Source organism: Oncorhynchus clarkii, chromosome 10 (assembly GCF_045791955.1).
Source record: "Oncorhynchus clarkii lewisi isolate Uvic-CL-2024 chromosome 10, UVic_Ocla_1.0, whole genome shotgun sequence".
NCBI lineage: Eukaryota > Metazoa > Chordata > Actinopteri > Salmoniformes > Salmonidae > Oncorhynchus > Oncorhynchus clarkii.
In genome coordinates this window covers 24,751,140-24,768,250 of record NC_092156.1, presented here as the reverse complement: position 1 = coordinate 24,768,250, position 17,111 = coordinate 24,751,140, and the positions used below count along the sequence as shown (strand labels likewise).

General features: G+C 42.5%; 1 protein-coding gene across 7 annotated transcripts in view; it reads right to left on the bottom strand.

The window, feature by feature from the left end:
* Positions 1-312: 312 nt before the first annotated feature.
* Positions 313-17,111, bottom strand: part of LOC139418157 (neural cell adhesion molecule 1-like) — a 324,778-nt gene continuing 307,979 nt past the window's right edge. For 5 of the 7 annotated variants that reach the window (XM_071167388.1, XM_071167390.1, XM_071167392.1 and 2 more), the window contains 4 exons: positions 14,368-14,575; positions 14,055-14,168; positions 12,949-13,506; positions 313-3,845 (listed from right to left, as the gene is read on the bottom strand). In XM_071167388.1, coding sequence (XP_071023489.1) covers positions 3,716-3,845; positions 12,949-13,506; positions 14,055-14,168; positions 14,368-14,575 — 1,010 coding nt within the window. In that variant the 3' untranslated portion in view covers positions 313-3,715. The remainder of the gene's footprint in view (positions 3,846-12,948; positions 13,507-14,054; positions 14,169-14,367; positions 14,576-17,111) is intronic. The other 2 variants (XM_071167394.1, XM_071167395.1) reach the window with 1 other exon arrangement.

Below are 17,111 nucleotides of genomic sequence, written 5' to 3'. Positions count from 1 at the left end.
GTGGTTGTATTGTATGGGCAATTTATGGTTGTCTGTGCTACAGCCATACAGTCATTGGTTACAGCATATTCTAACAATTAATCATGAATGACAATAATTTACTCAGGTTTGAGCGTAGCAGTGTACTTAAAGCCCATTGTTGTTTACTTACAGTCTTTGAGCTACAAAGTGACTGAGTAAACCCTCTGAACAACAACGGATCCCAGCAAATTTGAGCAGTCACTGAACATTTAATTACATTTTTTTTGGTAAACAAAGTGTCTTCGTTCATCGTATCCAAATTTCAAACAAGCGGTACACTACAAACTACCATAAAATATAGATTTTTTATTGACACTATTACTGAAGTCATGAGCAACAAAATTCCAACAAAACATCTTCAGAATACTTTCTTCGAGGGGCTTCTTCTTGTCATTGTTGTGGCTAAGTAAACGTCAATTACGCAATCATTTTTTTCTTTAACTTTATTGAACACAATTTCTGACAGAATGTAAAGTCAAAATGTTTTTTTGTCGGTTAGTACTCAGTATTTACACCAGTGACAGTGGAAAGAGAGGTGGTACCAATGCTTCACTTAGTAAAAATCTGTATATAAGAGAGAAGGCCCCCAAAAGCAAGGAATGGTGGGTAGGAATGAAAATGGAAGTTACTGGGAAAGGTCTTGGTTTGGAGGGACAAGGCCCCTATCTGACTGAAAATTAAACATTACAGACTTTTGTTTGGCTATCGGAGTAAGAGACTTCAAAGCTTGTTGGAATAGCTGGACAGCGTTCAGCAGGACACAACACTTACCAGCGTTTAGATAGAAATGTATGATGTAGAACAAAAATACCTATCTCGTAGGGCCTACACATAAGAAATCACGTCAGCTCTAGCAATGGCATTTCTATCTGCAATGTTCCACAGTGTTTTCTTACTGAATATGGCCCTAGTATCCATTCAAACACTTTTATACTTCCTCTATTCCTTGAAATAGTCTGGCATGTTTGGTGAGGTGAAAGCAATATGATGACACCTCACTTTCACCAAGCCAACGGTGTCAGGTAAGTGGTCACTTTCAGGAAGTGAGGAAGTCAGAGAAAGAGTGTTTTTTCCTTCTTACTGAATTTTCAACAAAATAAATGTATAGCATTTTTTGTTCCCTGACTTGTTTCCTGAAATAAGTTCCATGGCACGGTGCACTGGTGAACATTTCCATGTAAACGTATATAGAAATTGGTCCCACATTAGAATTGCATTTGAAAATACAGGTCAAAAGCCACAGCAGTCTCCAGCTTTTTTGGGGACAAGAGAAACCCATAATGTTTTTTAAAATGACATAATCGTTAGGTATGGTTTATACACATTTAATCAGAAACAGTGTCATTTTGACACACCTACCCCTTTAGATTACATAACCTTGTGGAGTAAAAGCACTTGATGTCTATTTTGAAGAAAACTAAAAGTTTGGAACAGACAACAGTTTATACACTTCAAAAGATCAATGTACAACAGATAAAGCCTTGGTCAATTCCTATTTCAGGAACTTTTCAGTTCTGCCACACCAATGAAATCCATCTAAATCCAAGATAAAAGTACATTGCATGCTTGTTTCAGGTCAAGAAAAAACACATTTGACCTTCATTGCTGGATGCTCGGTTTTGAGGACAAACCGTGAGCACTACAAGTAATTTGAGCCAAATGAGATCGTATTTAATAATGCCCAAGGTTATGTGTTTGTTTTGAAACTTAACTCTTGGTGTAGTTATCATGAGTTAATCATTGGAATGAATGGTGTTTTTCCTTGTTTGCTTGGGGATGAAATTGTTTTTTGCATTAGTCACATGGATAAATAGTGAATGAGGAGCCATGTGAAAACAATGTGGACACAACCTACCACCTCCATATTCAATAACTCAATGACATAGCCGTTTAGTATTGTTTTCACACTTTACAAATCAGTTACATTGTCAGTACTCTTCCTGTGTTTTCCTTGGACCGTTCAGAAAAGGCATGGTGATGGACAGAACTATTAGGATGTGAAACCTTACGCCGTCGCCTCCTAGAGGTGGAATAGGCAAACACTGAGCAGGATGGAGCGCATGCCACCATTTTAACATGTTTCAGAAGGCACCATCTCCTTATTGTCTTTTTGATCTTGTCATTGTCTATTTGCTCGTTGCTGCCAACTTTTTTGTCATCTGTACTATTAGCTATACCTTTCATAACCAAACTATGCATATGTTTTTTATTCTATGACAAAGAACACATTGTATTCACACTAGGATATTCACGCATTCACAGTGCACAAGCTTGCAGTCTAAAGTATGAGAAACACTGTACAAAAAGTTCAGATTGAATATTTGTTTTGATTTTCCCAAATCCACACTGGAGTACTATGGCTTAAATAAGAAATGAATCAATCTGGCCACTAAATGTGTTTATATGCTTAAAAATATGCTTAAAAACACAACACCAACTTTTTTTCTTCCCTTACATTTTGAGTTGTGGCCCAATCACTAAATCGGAAGTGCTGTTCGCAACAGGCACAGTAATCTGAATTTATGGGACAAAGCCATCAAACAAGGGAATAAACAGGACTGTTTCTAGGCTATTTTAAGGGCTTCTGTTCGTACATTCAACTGCTACCCCTCATATCCGGCCTTTGATTACATCATTCTCCCGTAAGCCAAGATGGTGGGCCGTGCTACTCTGTATGCCCGTCACTCTCTGTGAGCCCTTGGGACCTGTAACATTTTCGGGATTAAAGGTGATCCCTGAAACCCTTGGAGTGTGGAACAGGTCCAAAGAGCTTCTAATTGAAGACTTAATGACAAAGATATAGAGGTATGTGTGTGAGAGAGAGAAAATGTGTGTTCTTGCCAAATTAAAACCAAAGCAAATTAACCAAAAAATTGAATCTTAAGAGTCAATATATTGTGTAATTTCTGTGGAATGAAACATTGTCTTTCTGCGGTGTCTTCTTTTGTTTTGTTGTGTCTACACAATCTTAGGATAGAGTTAACACAGTGTAAACATTCAGGAACGAAATGAAAACAAAAAAAGACAAGAACATATGGAAAAATATTTTCCCGCAAAGTAGACATGCTAATGCTAATCTCTAGCTCTCAAAAATGATACATGAAAAATAAAGATACAATAAAAGGCAGTTACTTTTGCACATGATTTAAACATGACAAACATTAAAAACGTACTCATTATCCATTAGCAGTGAAAATATTGATGGCAATACTGCATAACAAAGTGAAAACATAACTGGAAATAGTGTGTGGATAAGGTGTTGGATTTATATGTGTGCACATCGTAAAGGCATGGTTCTGAAATAAAGCTACAATCCCCCATGGTTATCTATGCCAACTGATATTTAGCTTCTGTCCTATTTAAAAGACTGGTAACTTTGATGTTATATACAAAAGGAGGACAAGGAGAGTGAACTAGAGGTAAGGATTTTCCTTCTTCCCGTGAATAAAGAGAGAAAATTACAAAAGGAATAAGAGATAAAGAAAGAAAGAAACACTAAGGCATGTGCATGAGGTCTTATTCCCAATCTACGTGTCTAACAAACTCATCTTTTGTTTGGAAAACTAATAGAAGACACTGAAGAAAGATACCCTTTTTTTTAAGCTTTTTGTCTTTTGATGGAGTGGTGTTTGACGTTTTCCTCTGGACTGTCGTGAACCCTCCCCTGATCCCTCCTCCCTTCTCGCGGTCGGGATCATGCTTTGCTCTCGTTGCCGTTTGTCTGAGCAGCTTCATTGGGGACGGTCTTCACCTCGGTCGGGGCTTTCTTCACCTCTGTCTCCATCTCTGGCGCTATACTTTTATCTTCTGTCATGATTTTCCCGCTGGAGAGAACCACACAGAGGAGAGAGAGATTCTTTAAGGGATGAATACACAATCTCTTGTAGCACACAACTGTCTGTTCTAAGCTGCTTTTTGTCTTCAAAAAATAGGTAAAATAATTGCTTCAGTTTTTTCTGGGAATTTGTATCCCCTGGAACCAAACGTGTTTCACACATAACAGGATATGCTCTGCTATCCTATCCTGACATCAAAGACAGCCACACGGATGTCACAGACATTTCATGGGAGAATGCATGGTGATTTGGGAAATGACAGAGCAGAGATACGGTACATGAGGGAATGGCACACAAACAGAACATCAATACAATTGTGAGAGGAGATACAGTTGGTCTGAATTGAAGAAGGAGCAAATGATGAATAGGTAGAACAGAGAATGGAGAGGAATCTTCCCACATTAAGTCACTGACTGTACTACAAAACATCCACTTCAAGACTGCAACAAAATGATGGCACTGATTACTATAGTTCATTCTCTCCAAAAGTGCAGTAAAGTACAATAGCTTTGTGACAGGGTCAGACATTTTTGCCTAGTCATGCAATTTCACAAATGGCTTTAGATCGCACTTTGATAATTCAATGAAATGGAGTCAAACTTGTATCCCATCAGATGTGACAGAGCAGGGTAGTGCACTTCTCATCAAATTGCTTTCACCCTATGATTAGTCAGGGGTTAGTTTGTATTGATTGACTGTCCAAGGAAAAGACTCTTCCGATCCTGTATCTGTGAGTCCAATCATAACGGCTAATGAATGATCAAAATGGGTCAAGCCGTAGAGCTGAGAATCCTGAAGTGACTTGGAGTGAGTCTTAATTGGTGCGGTGTGCCTCAGTTTTCCTATGCTTTTCACAAACCTCTTCCACTGTCTCTTTTATGTTCAACGATATTCTTCAAATACTTCAGGTGACGAATAACGGCTATGGGCTAGATAGTAAGGATGGACTTATCACCTGGGTCTCTCTCTGGTAGTAACTAAGCCTGAGGACTCCCAGGTTATCTGAGTAGTATGGTACTGATCTTCTGTATGGCAAAGAACCATGTTGGAGAATTTCACCTACCATGGCATTGTATTATACCTAGGAAACCATGTATTCTACTACCAAGGGAACCCCCTTAATGAAAAGCCCCTGTATATAAGGGCACAGTGACAGAGAAAACAAGGAAGTGGGGTGAATGATTGCTGATAAAGACCTGAGTCTCTCCGGTCTCCTCCGTTAGCGACAGAGAGGCATTGTGGGTCATTGTGGCGGCCTCAAAGCGGAAAAGCAATTTCTTTACCATCTACAATATCTACACAATCCGCCTGGTGGACTGGGCTTTGTTGGAGTCCACTGGGATCTGGCTCCTACTGTCAGCTAAACTCCACACCAGGTATCTGATCCCAGAGATTTGGGTTTGATTACGACAGCATCAGGACTTCCATTACCTTGTCCACAATAACCCTCTCTGGGAGGACAGAAGCTGCTGGGCACAGTGGCTGACCGCCCGGCCGGCCATGCAGGGGGTGTATTCAACAACACCACCCAACACCTTGTGGCTCAGCGGGCATCAGTTGCATCCGTGAAAAGGCACTTTCCTCTTTGGCGGTGTCAGGGCCAAAGCACTCTGACGGCTGCAGTTAAAGAGTGGAAAACCGCAGGCTATCTTCAACCTGACAAGGACAGGACTATTGCGGTGGACATTTTGTGACCTCAGGGGAGGCTTTGTCTGTCAGAGGTCTGGTGCTGTATCGCCCTGCGGTTGAATTTGTCAGAGTAGCGATAAAATTACCAGGTTGGCTGACGGGGGAAGAAGTCACAGGGTCATTTATCTCAGCACTGGCTGACTTTGGCAGTAGAGAGTAGAACAGGAATGGTATCAACAGTGACAAAACTAAAGTTGCCGTAGGAAAAAAAAACAGCTCAGCATACCGTCACGACAGGACCACCCAAGCAAATGGTAAGTCGGCCTAATTAACTGCTAGACAATGCAGATAAACTGGGAGCCTAAAAGGCTTTTCTCCATGAATCCTGCTATGGTGGCATACTGTAAATGTAGCTAATTAGGATAACAGCCCGGACGGCTATTAAAGTGTGGCGTTGTTATTGCCTGGAGGAAAAACTGACCAGCCTGGGTTTGGCCAGGGCAGGGGAAACTAGGCTAGGCTGGTCTGGACTAGCAGGAGAGTGGGAGGGAAAAATGAGGCACCTTATTCCACATGCAACACCATAAGTCTCATTACTAATGGTGAACCAACTGGCAAGTGTCTTCACAGACATTTTCAACCTCTCCCTGGCCAAGTCTGTAATACCTACATGTTTCATGCAGACCACCATTGTCCCTGTGCCAAAGAAAGCGAAGGTAACCTGCCTAAATGATTACCGCTCCGTAGCACTCACGTCGGTAGCCATGAATTGCTTTGAAGGCTGGTCATGGCTCACATCAACACCATCATGCCAGAAACCCTAGACCACCCGACCAATTCGCACACTGCCCAAACAAACACAATCTCAATCGCATTCCACACTGCCGTTTCCCACCTGGACAAAAGGAACACCTATGTGAGAATGCTGTTCATTGACTATAGCTTAGCGTTCAACACCATAGTGTCCACAAAGCTCATCACTTAGCTAAGGACCCTGGGACTAAACACCTCCCTCTACAACTGGATCCTGAACTTCCTGAAGGGCCGCCCCCAAGTGGTAAGGGTAGGCTATAACACATCTGCCATGCTGATCGTTAACACGGGGGTCCCTTCAGGGGTGTGTGCTTAGTCCCCTCCTGTACTCCCTGTTCACCCACGATTGCGTGGCCAAGCACTACTCCAACACCATCATTACGTTTGCTGACAACACAACAGTAGCAGGCCTGATCACCGACAACGATGAGACAGCCTATAGGGAGGAGGTCAGAGACCTGGCAGTGTGGTGCCAGGACAACAATCTCTCTCTCAATGTGAGCAAGACAAAAGAGCTGATCGTGGACTACAGGAAAAGGAGCGCCGTCAGGCCCCCATCAACATCGACGGGACTGAAGTAGAGCGGGTCGAGAGTTTCAAGTTCCTTGGTGTCCACATCACCAACAAACTATCATGGTCCAAACACACCAAGACAGTTGTGAAGAGGCCACGACAACACCTTTTCCCCTCAGGAGAATGAGAAGATTTGGCATGGGTCCCCAGATCCTCAAAAAGTTCTACGGCTGCACCATCGAGAGCATCTGACCGTAAGGCGCTACAGAGGGTAGTGTATATGGCCCAGTACATCACTGGGGCCAAGCTTTCTGACATCCAGGACTTATATACTAAGCGATATCAGAGGAAGGCCCAAAAATTTTCAAAGACTGCAGTCACCCAAGACATATACTATTCTCTCTGTTACCGCACTGCAAGCTGTATCAGGGAGCCAAGTCTAGGACCAAAAGGCTCCTTAACAGCTTCTACCCCCAAGCCATAAGACTGCTGAACAACTAATCAAATGACCACCCGGACTATTTACTTTGACACCCCCCCCCCTTGTTTTTACACTGTTGCTACACGCTGTTTATTATCTATGCATAATCACTTTACAAATTACCTCGACTAACCTGTACCCCCGCACATTGAATCGGTACCGGTACCCCCTGTATATAGCCTCGTTATTGTTATGTACATTTATTGTGTTACTTTAGTTTATTTTGTAAATATTTTATTAACTCTATTTCTTGAACTGCATTGTTGATTAAGGGCTTGCAAGTAAGCATTTCACAGTTGTATTTGGAGCATGTGACAAACAAAATTTAATTAGATTTTTTTTTAAACTCTGCCCCTGTTGCTATGGGAACCCTGGTCTGGGTAATACTGGGTGCCAGGGAGATTTTATCTGTCCAATATGATGATATAATGGATAAAAACAGAGTAGTTGCTGGTTTGTTTTAGCACCCAGATGCAGAGGTGCAGTTACACCTGCCAGCTGCAGTGTAGCTACATGTCAGCTGGAGGGCAGAGCTGTGTGTGTGTTTGTGTGTGTGTTTGTGTATGTGTGTGTGCGCGCATGCAGTGGGTGGCCAAGCCATCCGAAAGTCCTACAGTTTCCTTACGCCTAGGTAAAATAAAAAATGTCCTCCGTTCTGAGATGGAAGGGTGGAGAGACTCTGTTTGCTTTCTGTACCGGTAAAACCAGATTGCAAAGGGATCCTTCCCATGGTGCCCGGTGCTCAGAGCTGACAGCGGCAGTCAACGAAGAGGGAGCCCATATACTCAAAGGCAGCGAAGTGAGGAAGGGGGATGAACAAACCCCTGAGCACCAAAAAGAGAAGGGGCAGGAAGAATCAAAAGATTGTTGTAATTATTTTAAGAGTGCCCATCGTGAAAAATGATCATACAGTAGGCCTTCAGAAAGTATTCATACCCCTCGACTTATAACACATTTTGTTGAGTTGCAGCCTGCAGCCTGATTAACAAAATTGATTAAATTGATTTTGTTTCTCACCCATCTAGGCACAATACCCCATAATGACCAAGTGAAAACATGTCTTTAGAAATGTTTGCAAATGTATTGAAAATGAAACACAGAATCATCTAATTTACATAAGTATTCACACCGCTGAGTCAATACTTTGTAGAAGCACCTTTTGCAGTGATTACAGCTGTGTCTTTCTGGGTAAGTCTCTAAGACCTTTCCACAATTGGATTTTGGTACATTTTCCATTATTCAAAATTCTTCAAGTTGGTTGTTGATCATTGCTAGACAACCATTTTCAGGTGTAGTAGATTTAAATCAAAACCGTTACTCGGCCACTCAGGAGCATTTACTTCTTGGTAAGCAACTACAGTGTAGATTTGAATTAATCTGCCAGTGTCCGGAGGAAAACAGAGGGAACCAGGTTTTCCTCTGGGATTTTGCCTGTGCTTAGCTCCATGTTGTTTATTTTTTATCCTGAAAAACTTCCCAAGTCCTTAACAATTACATCAACACCCATAAGATGATGCAGCCACCACTATGCTTAAACATATGGAGAGTGATACTCAGTAATGGGTTGTATTGGATTTGCCCCAAACTTAACACTTTGTATTCGGGTCAAAACAGTTAATTGCTTTGCCACATTTTTTCACTATTACTTTAGTGCCTTGTTGCAAACAGGATGCATGTTTTGGATTTAAAAAAAATATTTTACAGGCTTCCTTCTGTTCAATTTGTCAATTAGGTTAGTATTGTGGAATAATTACAATGTTGTTGATCCATCCTGAGTTGTTTTCTCTTATCACAGCCATTAAACTCTGTTTTAATTCACCATTGGCCTCATGGTGAAATCCCTGAGTTGTTTCCTTCCTCTCCGATAACTGAGCTAGGAAGGACGCCTGTACTTTTGTAGTGACTGGGTGTATTGATACACCATCCAAAGTTTAATTAATTAATTCACCATGCTCAATGGGATATTCAAAGTCTGCTTTTTAAAAATGTACCCATCTGCGAATAGTTGCCCTTCTTCACGAGGCATTGGAAAACCTCCCTGATATTTGTGGTTGAAATCTGTTTGAAATTCACTGCTCAACTACAGATCATTGTATGTGTGGGGTACAGAGATGAGGCAGTCATTAAAAAATCATGTTAAAGACTATCGCACACAGAATCCATGAAACGTATAATGTGAATTGTTAAGCAAAATGTTTACTCCTGAACTTATTTAGGCTTGCTATAACAAATGGGTTGAATACTTATTAACTCAAGACATTTCAGCTTTTCATTTTTTAATTAATTTGTAAACAAAATTCCACTTTGACATTATAGGGTAGTGCGTGTTGGCCAGTGACAAAAAAATCTAAATTGTATCCATTTTAAATTCAGGCTGTAAAACAACAAAATGTGGAAATAGTCAAGCGGTGTGAATACTTTCTGAAGGCACTGTATGGCCACTCTACCATAAAGGCCTGATTGGTCGAGTGCTGCAGAGATGATTGTCCTTCTGGAAGGTTCTCCCATCTCCACAGAGGAACTCTGGAGCTCTGTCAGAGTGACCATCAGGTCTTGGTGGTTCCAAACTTTTTCCATTTAAGAATGGTGGAAGCCACTCTGTTCTTGGGGACCTTCAATGCTGTCTACATTTTTTGGTACCCTTCCCCAGAACTGACACAATCCTGTCTCGGAGCTCTATGGACAATTCCTTCGACCTCATTGCTTGGTTTTTGCTCTGACATGCACTGTCAACTGTGGGACCTTATAAAGACGTGTGTGCCTTTCCAAATCATGTCCAATTAATTGAATTTACCACAGGTGGACTCCAATGAAATTGTAGAAACATTTTAAGGATGATCTTGGGAAACAGAATGCACCTGACCTAAATTTCATGTCTCATAGCAAAGGGTCTGAATACTTATTTAAATAAGGTATTTTTTAAATATTTTTTTTAACATTAAAAAAAAAACGTTTTTCGCTTTCTCATTATGGGGTATTTATGAGGAAAAACATTAATTTAATACATTTTAGAATAAGGCTGTAACGTAACAAAATGTGTAAACTTGGTGTGAATACTTTCCGAATGCAGTGTACATCTGAAATGTCAGACTACAAATTGCAACAACAAATCACTTTGGGACCATGTGAACAGAATGTGTAATTTAGCCTATTAAACTTAAAAACAATGTTTCAAGTGAGAATTAAGCAGGTCTGATGCCGAAAAAGAAAGGAAATGATTGCCTACTTCAACCATATTTATTATTTTTTAAATTAAAAGTATTGTGTAGTTCCAGTATTTAGCTACACCACTACATGGCAAAAAAAGTTATTAGCTACTGTCCAAATTGACATAACACTACCTAGATTTGAATTGAGTTCAACTATTGTACCATCAAGCTACTGCAAAACGTAGTTAAATTACTAGTTGAACAACCTGTAGTTCACTAATTCCTAACACATGACCACCACGGACAGAATGCAGATGAACTTACTGCCTGTGTTTTGGCTGAGAGGAACCAAATGGGGAAATAATTTACCCACAAGAGCTCAAAGGGCTTTCACACATTGATGATCCTAGTACCTCAAAGTACAACCTCTAAGGGGTGGCCTTCAAACCCAGCCGTCAAGGCTTTCTTTCAAACAAGTCTCAGTCAAATCAAAACCATCTAACAACTGTCCACGGACACCATGCCAGCCTTGTTAACACTAGTCCTTTGAATGTACAGAGGGATCAGTATAATTAATTGTTTATTTATTTTAGTTTTATTTATTGTCACATACAGCGGATAGGTGCAGCACAGCCTTATATAGCACAGCCTGGGGAGGAGACTATTGGAAGTGGAAGAAGGGGTCCTCAGTGGACAAGTCCAGGAATGTAGTGAGCCTTCAAGACGCCTGACAAGACTGGTTGGTTGTTGTGTGGAAGACAAATCACCGTGGAGACGGGGAAGGAGGTGCCTCAGACCCACCAGACTTATGAAGACAAATCTATCCGTTGATGAGTCCTGCTTCATCACACCGATGCTCCGTTGATGACAGCCTCATTGTAATGAACGTTAAGTCCTGATACGTTGACGACAGCCTCATTGTAATGAACGTTAAGTCCTGATAATCCATCAGTGATGTTTCGTTTTTTGTTTGGGGTGTTCTGGGTGAAAAGCGTGGGACAAGAGCAAGCTCCTGGAATATCTCTCCCCAGAGTTTGCCTCATCATCCTAAGGGTTTGTCTGAGATAAGACTGAAACGTAGAACAAAGCCCTTTCATACTTCCGATGATCATAATGGCTTTTTATTGTTGTTACGAAGAAGGATTGTTTTCAGGAGATAACAAAGGCAGAAGATGATTGTGGCAGTAACATTCAGGCCATAATTCTGTCGTATCTATCAGATTTGGTAAAACTTCTGATATGGCATTTATCATGACATGATATGTAAAATAAATTTAAAAAAGACACAAAACAACTCAAAATGATTGAGAAAAAAATGTATTTTGTTTCTATGTTTCGCTCGATAGTAGGTAGGGACAGTGGGAATCTTGTTCATTCATTCATGCGCGTCACTAATTAGATGACGAGGCATTTGGCTACCTTAAGTGAGTCATAGTTGCTCTCGCCGTAACCTGCGCGACCTCGATTTTTACATGCTACGCATGAGGAGCACGGGCCACTACAGGAGTTCCGCCAGTCGGATCTCTTCACTTTGAAACCCTGATGCGCCAAACCCAGTGAGCTTTGACATTTCTATGTTTTTGGGCTGCGCATCAGCCGCCTACCTTCCGACCTGAGGCCTTATATCGCGACATAACCACGATGCAACACAATCTAGTTTTTAACCCAGCCTTAGTTGAACGAGCGGATGTTCGGCGTAATCAACAGACTTTCCTACTGACGGGCCCTTCGGATGCTCCGAACCGGTGATGGAAAACGGGGTGAGTTTGTACTTTGGGGGGTCCCTTGGCCCAGCTTCTACTCCTTGGAACACGCCTTGTTTGGGACTGTATACGGCGGCCAGTGGCAAAAACTCCCTATTGGTCGGGCCCTGCGGAGAAACCCTGGGAGGACCTGGCTCCTTGGAGTGGCCCTTACTCTGAGGCTGTACTGGGCCAAGATAAGAAGATGTCACCAGTGGTACCCAACCCACTGGCGGCACCTTTTTTCGGTTCTCAGGAAGTGCATCCTGCATTACTTAGCTCACTATGCGACCTTCTCTCCCTGTGGTGTCCGCTCGAGGTCGTGTTTTGTTCGGCCTGCTTGCAGAGCCAATCCTTATCCCATGGGTTACGGATCTGACTTGCCTGTTTCCTTTGCTGCCTATCTCCTGCCCTGCTCACTCCTTTTCGTCGCCCTCTTTCTCCCTTTCGGTCTCCGCCGGCCGCCCGGCTTTGCACTCTAGGCCGAAGGCCTTTAGGATGTCCAGAGAGTACAGCAGGGTTCATCTGCTGATCAGGGTCGCGAATCTCGCGCTTCGTTAAAGCGTTAGGTGTCATTCGTGGCGATGTAGCTGATTGAATGGCTGCAGTAGTAGTATAATGATTGATAGAAAGAGTGTAACAAAGGGAGGTTGCCCAAAACTATGAGAACAGACAGAGGGATACAGTAGGTGGTGGTGGTGGAGGTGGGTGAGCGAAAACATACACACAGTAAAACAGACTCTGAGGAAGGGAGGAGGTCATACTCGTCCTTGGCCGGTGCGGGAGCAGCAGTGGAGTCTGCTGGGGCCTCTGAGCTTTTGCCCAGTGTATCAAACACATCCTTGGCCAGGCAGTCTATCTGTAAGTCCTTATTTTGACTGTCGCTGGCAGGGGTGCTTTGGACGGGTTCGGGCTGGCTCTGTGAAGCGGCATCGGCTTTGGCAGAGGGGAGGTTAGAGGTGGCCTTGGCTGGCTCTACGGAAGAGGTTGCGGGGGTGGCGGGCTTAGGGTCGGACAAGGGCGTGGCTTTTGGAGCCTCGCTTAGGTCGACGAGGGGAGCCACGTCAGATTGTGCGGCAAACTGAGCGGCAGGAGCGCTAGCTTTGGGCGTGCTGGACTGGATGATGGGGGCAGGGGTGCTATTAGGGAAAGTTTTGGCCTCGGTTGGGGCAAGGGTTGGGGCAGCTGTGCTGGAAGTGAGGGTGGTAGTCTCGCTAGCTGGGCTATTCTGGGCTGTGCTAAAGCTCTCAGTGATGGGGTCAGAGTTAGTGGCGATAGAGGGGAGCAAGTCCACCACGGTGGCAGTAGTGTCAGCAGTGGGCCTGTGAGTAGAGGAGGAGAGCAGGAAAGAGACGAGCCATCGAGCAGCGAGAGGGTGAGAGAGGAGAGAGAGAGAGCAGGGACGGGTAGGGAGGGGAGACCAAGGCACAAACACACATCCAAAGTGAGTGCTACATGCAGTGATAAAGCAAAGAACTAGAGATTCAAAACGTTAAAGTGCAGTGAGGAATAGACACAAACACTATCTTAAGCAAACTAAAGCAAATTAAACCAAAATCAGTTTAGGGTCTAGGTTATTAAGTGTTTAAGGCTGGTACACACAACGACTAGCTATGTTTGTTACCATTAGCATAAACAACAAACATCAGAGCACATCTTCAGTATTTGGTGTTGATATTCCATTCTCACATTCTTTTATCAATTAGTTTAGCCAATATGTCAGCAAACACATGATCAAAATGCTTAACTGCTGTCATGGATTAAGAAGTATATCTTATACATAGACATATCACATGATTAGTATGGGTTTTCCAGCCTAAGGCAACCCTAGTGCAGGGGGTCTACCTACAGCCAGTGCTGGAGTACTCACTCGGGATCGGTAAGAGGGGTGGTCTCATTGGGCTCTGTGGGTCCCCCCCCTTCATGGTTAGGGGTGCGGTCCTCTGTCCTCACCTCCACGATGGGCTCCTTTGACTCGTCCTTTCTGTAAGGGGAAAAATAGTTTTGAATAAATGCTGGTGCAGTACAACTATACTGTAGTGAGTCATTTTGGTTAAAAACACTGCAATTCTGCACTGCCAAACTGTGGTCTAGTGTTTGGGAGTAGCTACTGCTCAAAGTGCATACAGCATTTCAGAGAGAAAAGCAAGGGGGCCAGGGAGCAGAGAAGAAGAGAGACTCACATGAATGCCGCTTTGCCCTCCTCGATGTCCTTGTTCTTTGCTCCAGGTCCAGACTTGCCGCAAAAATTAACGGCAATGCACATGAGGAAGCCACACTTGTTGAGGAAGTAGCAGGTCACGTCGACACCCACCAGCAGCAGCACAAAGACCACGATGAGGATCCCCACGATGGCCCCCGTGCCCAGGCCTGAGCCGCTAGTCATGGTGTCTGGAATGAAGGAAAGAGAAGGAAGAGAGAGAAGAGAGACAGAATAAGGAAGACAGAGAGAGTGGAGAGAAAGTTAGAGGGAGGGAGAAAATACGGGAAGAGAGGGAGTTAAAGAGAAAGTTACAGAGAGCGAGGAAAATATAGATTTTATCTCCAACCTTTCATCCATAACTTCAGAATGTCAGACTGCTTCCCTCCAGGCCTCAAGTGTGTTGTTGTTCTTTTAGTAGGCTCTGGGCCAAATCATTACATATTCTACTCCAAAAACATCAGAGTGACACAACTAATTTCGGCACTTGATTTAATCTGTTATGATTAAAAATAGGTTGATGGTCTGATTATCAAACACCACAATCTTGGGCCTAGGGAAATCACACAGCATTTCATTAGTTGCATTCAACCAATTAACAACTGTCAGTTACTATCTAAGTTAATATGTTAGACACACCATTGCATGTATCAGCCATGTACGATACTATATTAGTGGTGAGCTGATACATATATTACCCATATTAAGACAACACACCAGACATGCCAATCACGACATGCTATACTAATCTAATCATTAGAACATGAAGCAATCTAATGGTGCGTCAATCAAAAATCATAAAGTTGAGTTCATAAACAGGTCAACCATTGGAAAACCCAAAATAAGATACGGCAATGTTAAATAAATATGCTTGTTTTCATATCATCACTGCCTGTAAGGGTCATATGCCTATATGACCCCATATGTGTATTTCGCTTACCCACTCTCACTATTGTTGACAGCAAAAAGCAGTGGAAAGACAGTCAAATCAAACATTGTGCAAATACGTTTCAATCTCTTTTACATAGATGAATACTGCACACAAACAAATGCACACAGAAACAAACAATGCGGAAATAAAGCCAATCATTAGGGCAATGCATTGTGTTTTCATAAAGTAATCATACACGAGCTACAGTACTTACCAGAAAATGAACAAGGTTATATTCAGGACTATGTAAAATACTACAATATTAATATGAATAAGGATCTATAATATGCATTGCTTCACTACAATGGTTGAGCATGCATACACACTGTTAATACTCTGCCTTCCACATACATTGTTCTACATGAACACACACACACCATACATTATCATGAACATGAGTTAATGCGAGCTAGTAACCCAACCACAAAACTGTTAAACAGATGAATGTTTCACACAAAATGTATTACGATGCTTTGTGTCAAATCAATCTCACACAATCAAATTTTGAAATCATTTGCACCTAATTTGCATTCAGTAAACCGACACACAAAGAGATCAGAGATTTGCTCTGACAGAATAATCTAAAACTCCTGTTAGTTCAATACAAACAAGAGCATTTGGAGTATGCTTGATTTGACACATAATGCTCTACATATGACAAACAGGTTAGCTAGAATTCTGATGCCGGATCAAAGTTTTAACTCCAATCTTTGTTAGCTTTGTTAGGGGTCAAATATGAGACAATTTGTATTCTGAATGAAAGCAAAATGCAGGCAATCCTTGATTGGGACTTACTCTTTGCTCTTGTCATATTGAGAATGTCAGGTTGTCCAAATGTCAGACTAATACACCACACAGTATTCACAGTAGAATCAATGCAATAAAATGAACCGGTACTGAATAATTCTATGATTTACTGGAAAAACATAATCAAAACAGGGAAGGCTCCAGGGTAGGCATTTTTTAATTTTTTAAAATTATAATTAAAAAAAAAACTATTTTTCTTCAGGTTTTTCTCATTGAGATCTAGAAGAAAAAGAAACGCACACCTATTTAGGCGAGGTGCTGGCTAGCGGAGTAGTTGAACTCAATTCAAGTTTTCTCATTGAGATAAAATCTCTTTTACAAGAGAGACCTAGTCCAATGTAGTTGGGTCATATGAACCTATCATGCAATTTAATTGACATGGTTCCCTTTCTGAGTTCAATGAAATGCACGGGAAGAGACTTTAAAGCTGCAATTTGTTATTTTTTGGGTGACCCGATAGAAATGTGTGTTATAGGCCTCCCGGGGGGCGCTGCCGCGACCGGGAGGTCCGTGGGGCGACGCACAATTGGCTTAGCGTCGTCCGGGTTAGGGAGGGCTTGGCCGGTAGGGATATCCTTGTCTCATCGCGCACCAGCAACTCCTGTGGCGGGCCGGGCGCAGTGCACGCCAAGGTTGCCAGGTGCACGGTGTTTCCTCTGACACATTGGTGCGGCTGGCTTCCGGGTTGGATGCGCGCTGTGTTAAGAAGCAGTGCGGCTTGGTTGGGATGTGTATCGGAGGATGCATGACTTTCAACCTTCGTCTCTCCAGAGCCCGTACGGGAGTTGTAGCGATGAGACAAGATAGTAGCTACTAAACAATTGGATACCATGAAATTGGGGAGAAAAAGGTGTAAAAAAAGAAGAAATGTGTGTTATAGATATGTCATTCTCATTGAAAGCAAGACTAAGAAGCGGTAGATGTGTTTTATGTGGGCTGTTTCTATGCTTCCTCTTCTTAAGTTTGGTTTTCGCTTCATTTACTTTTGG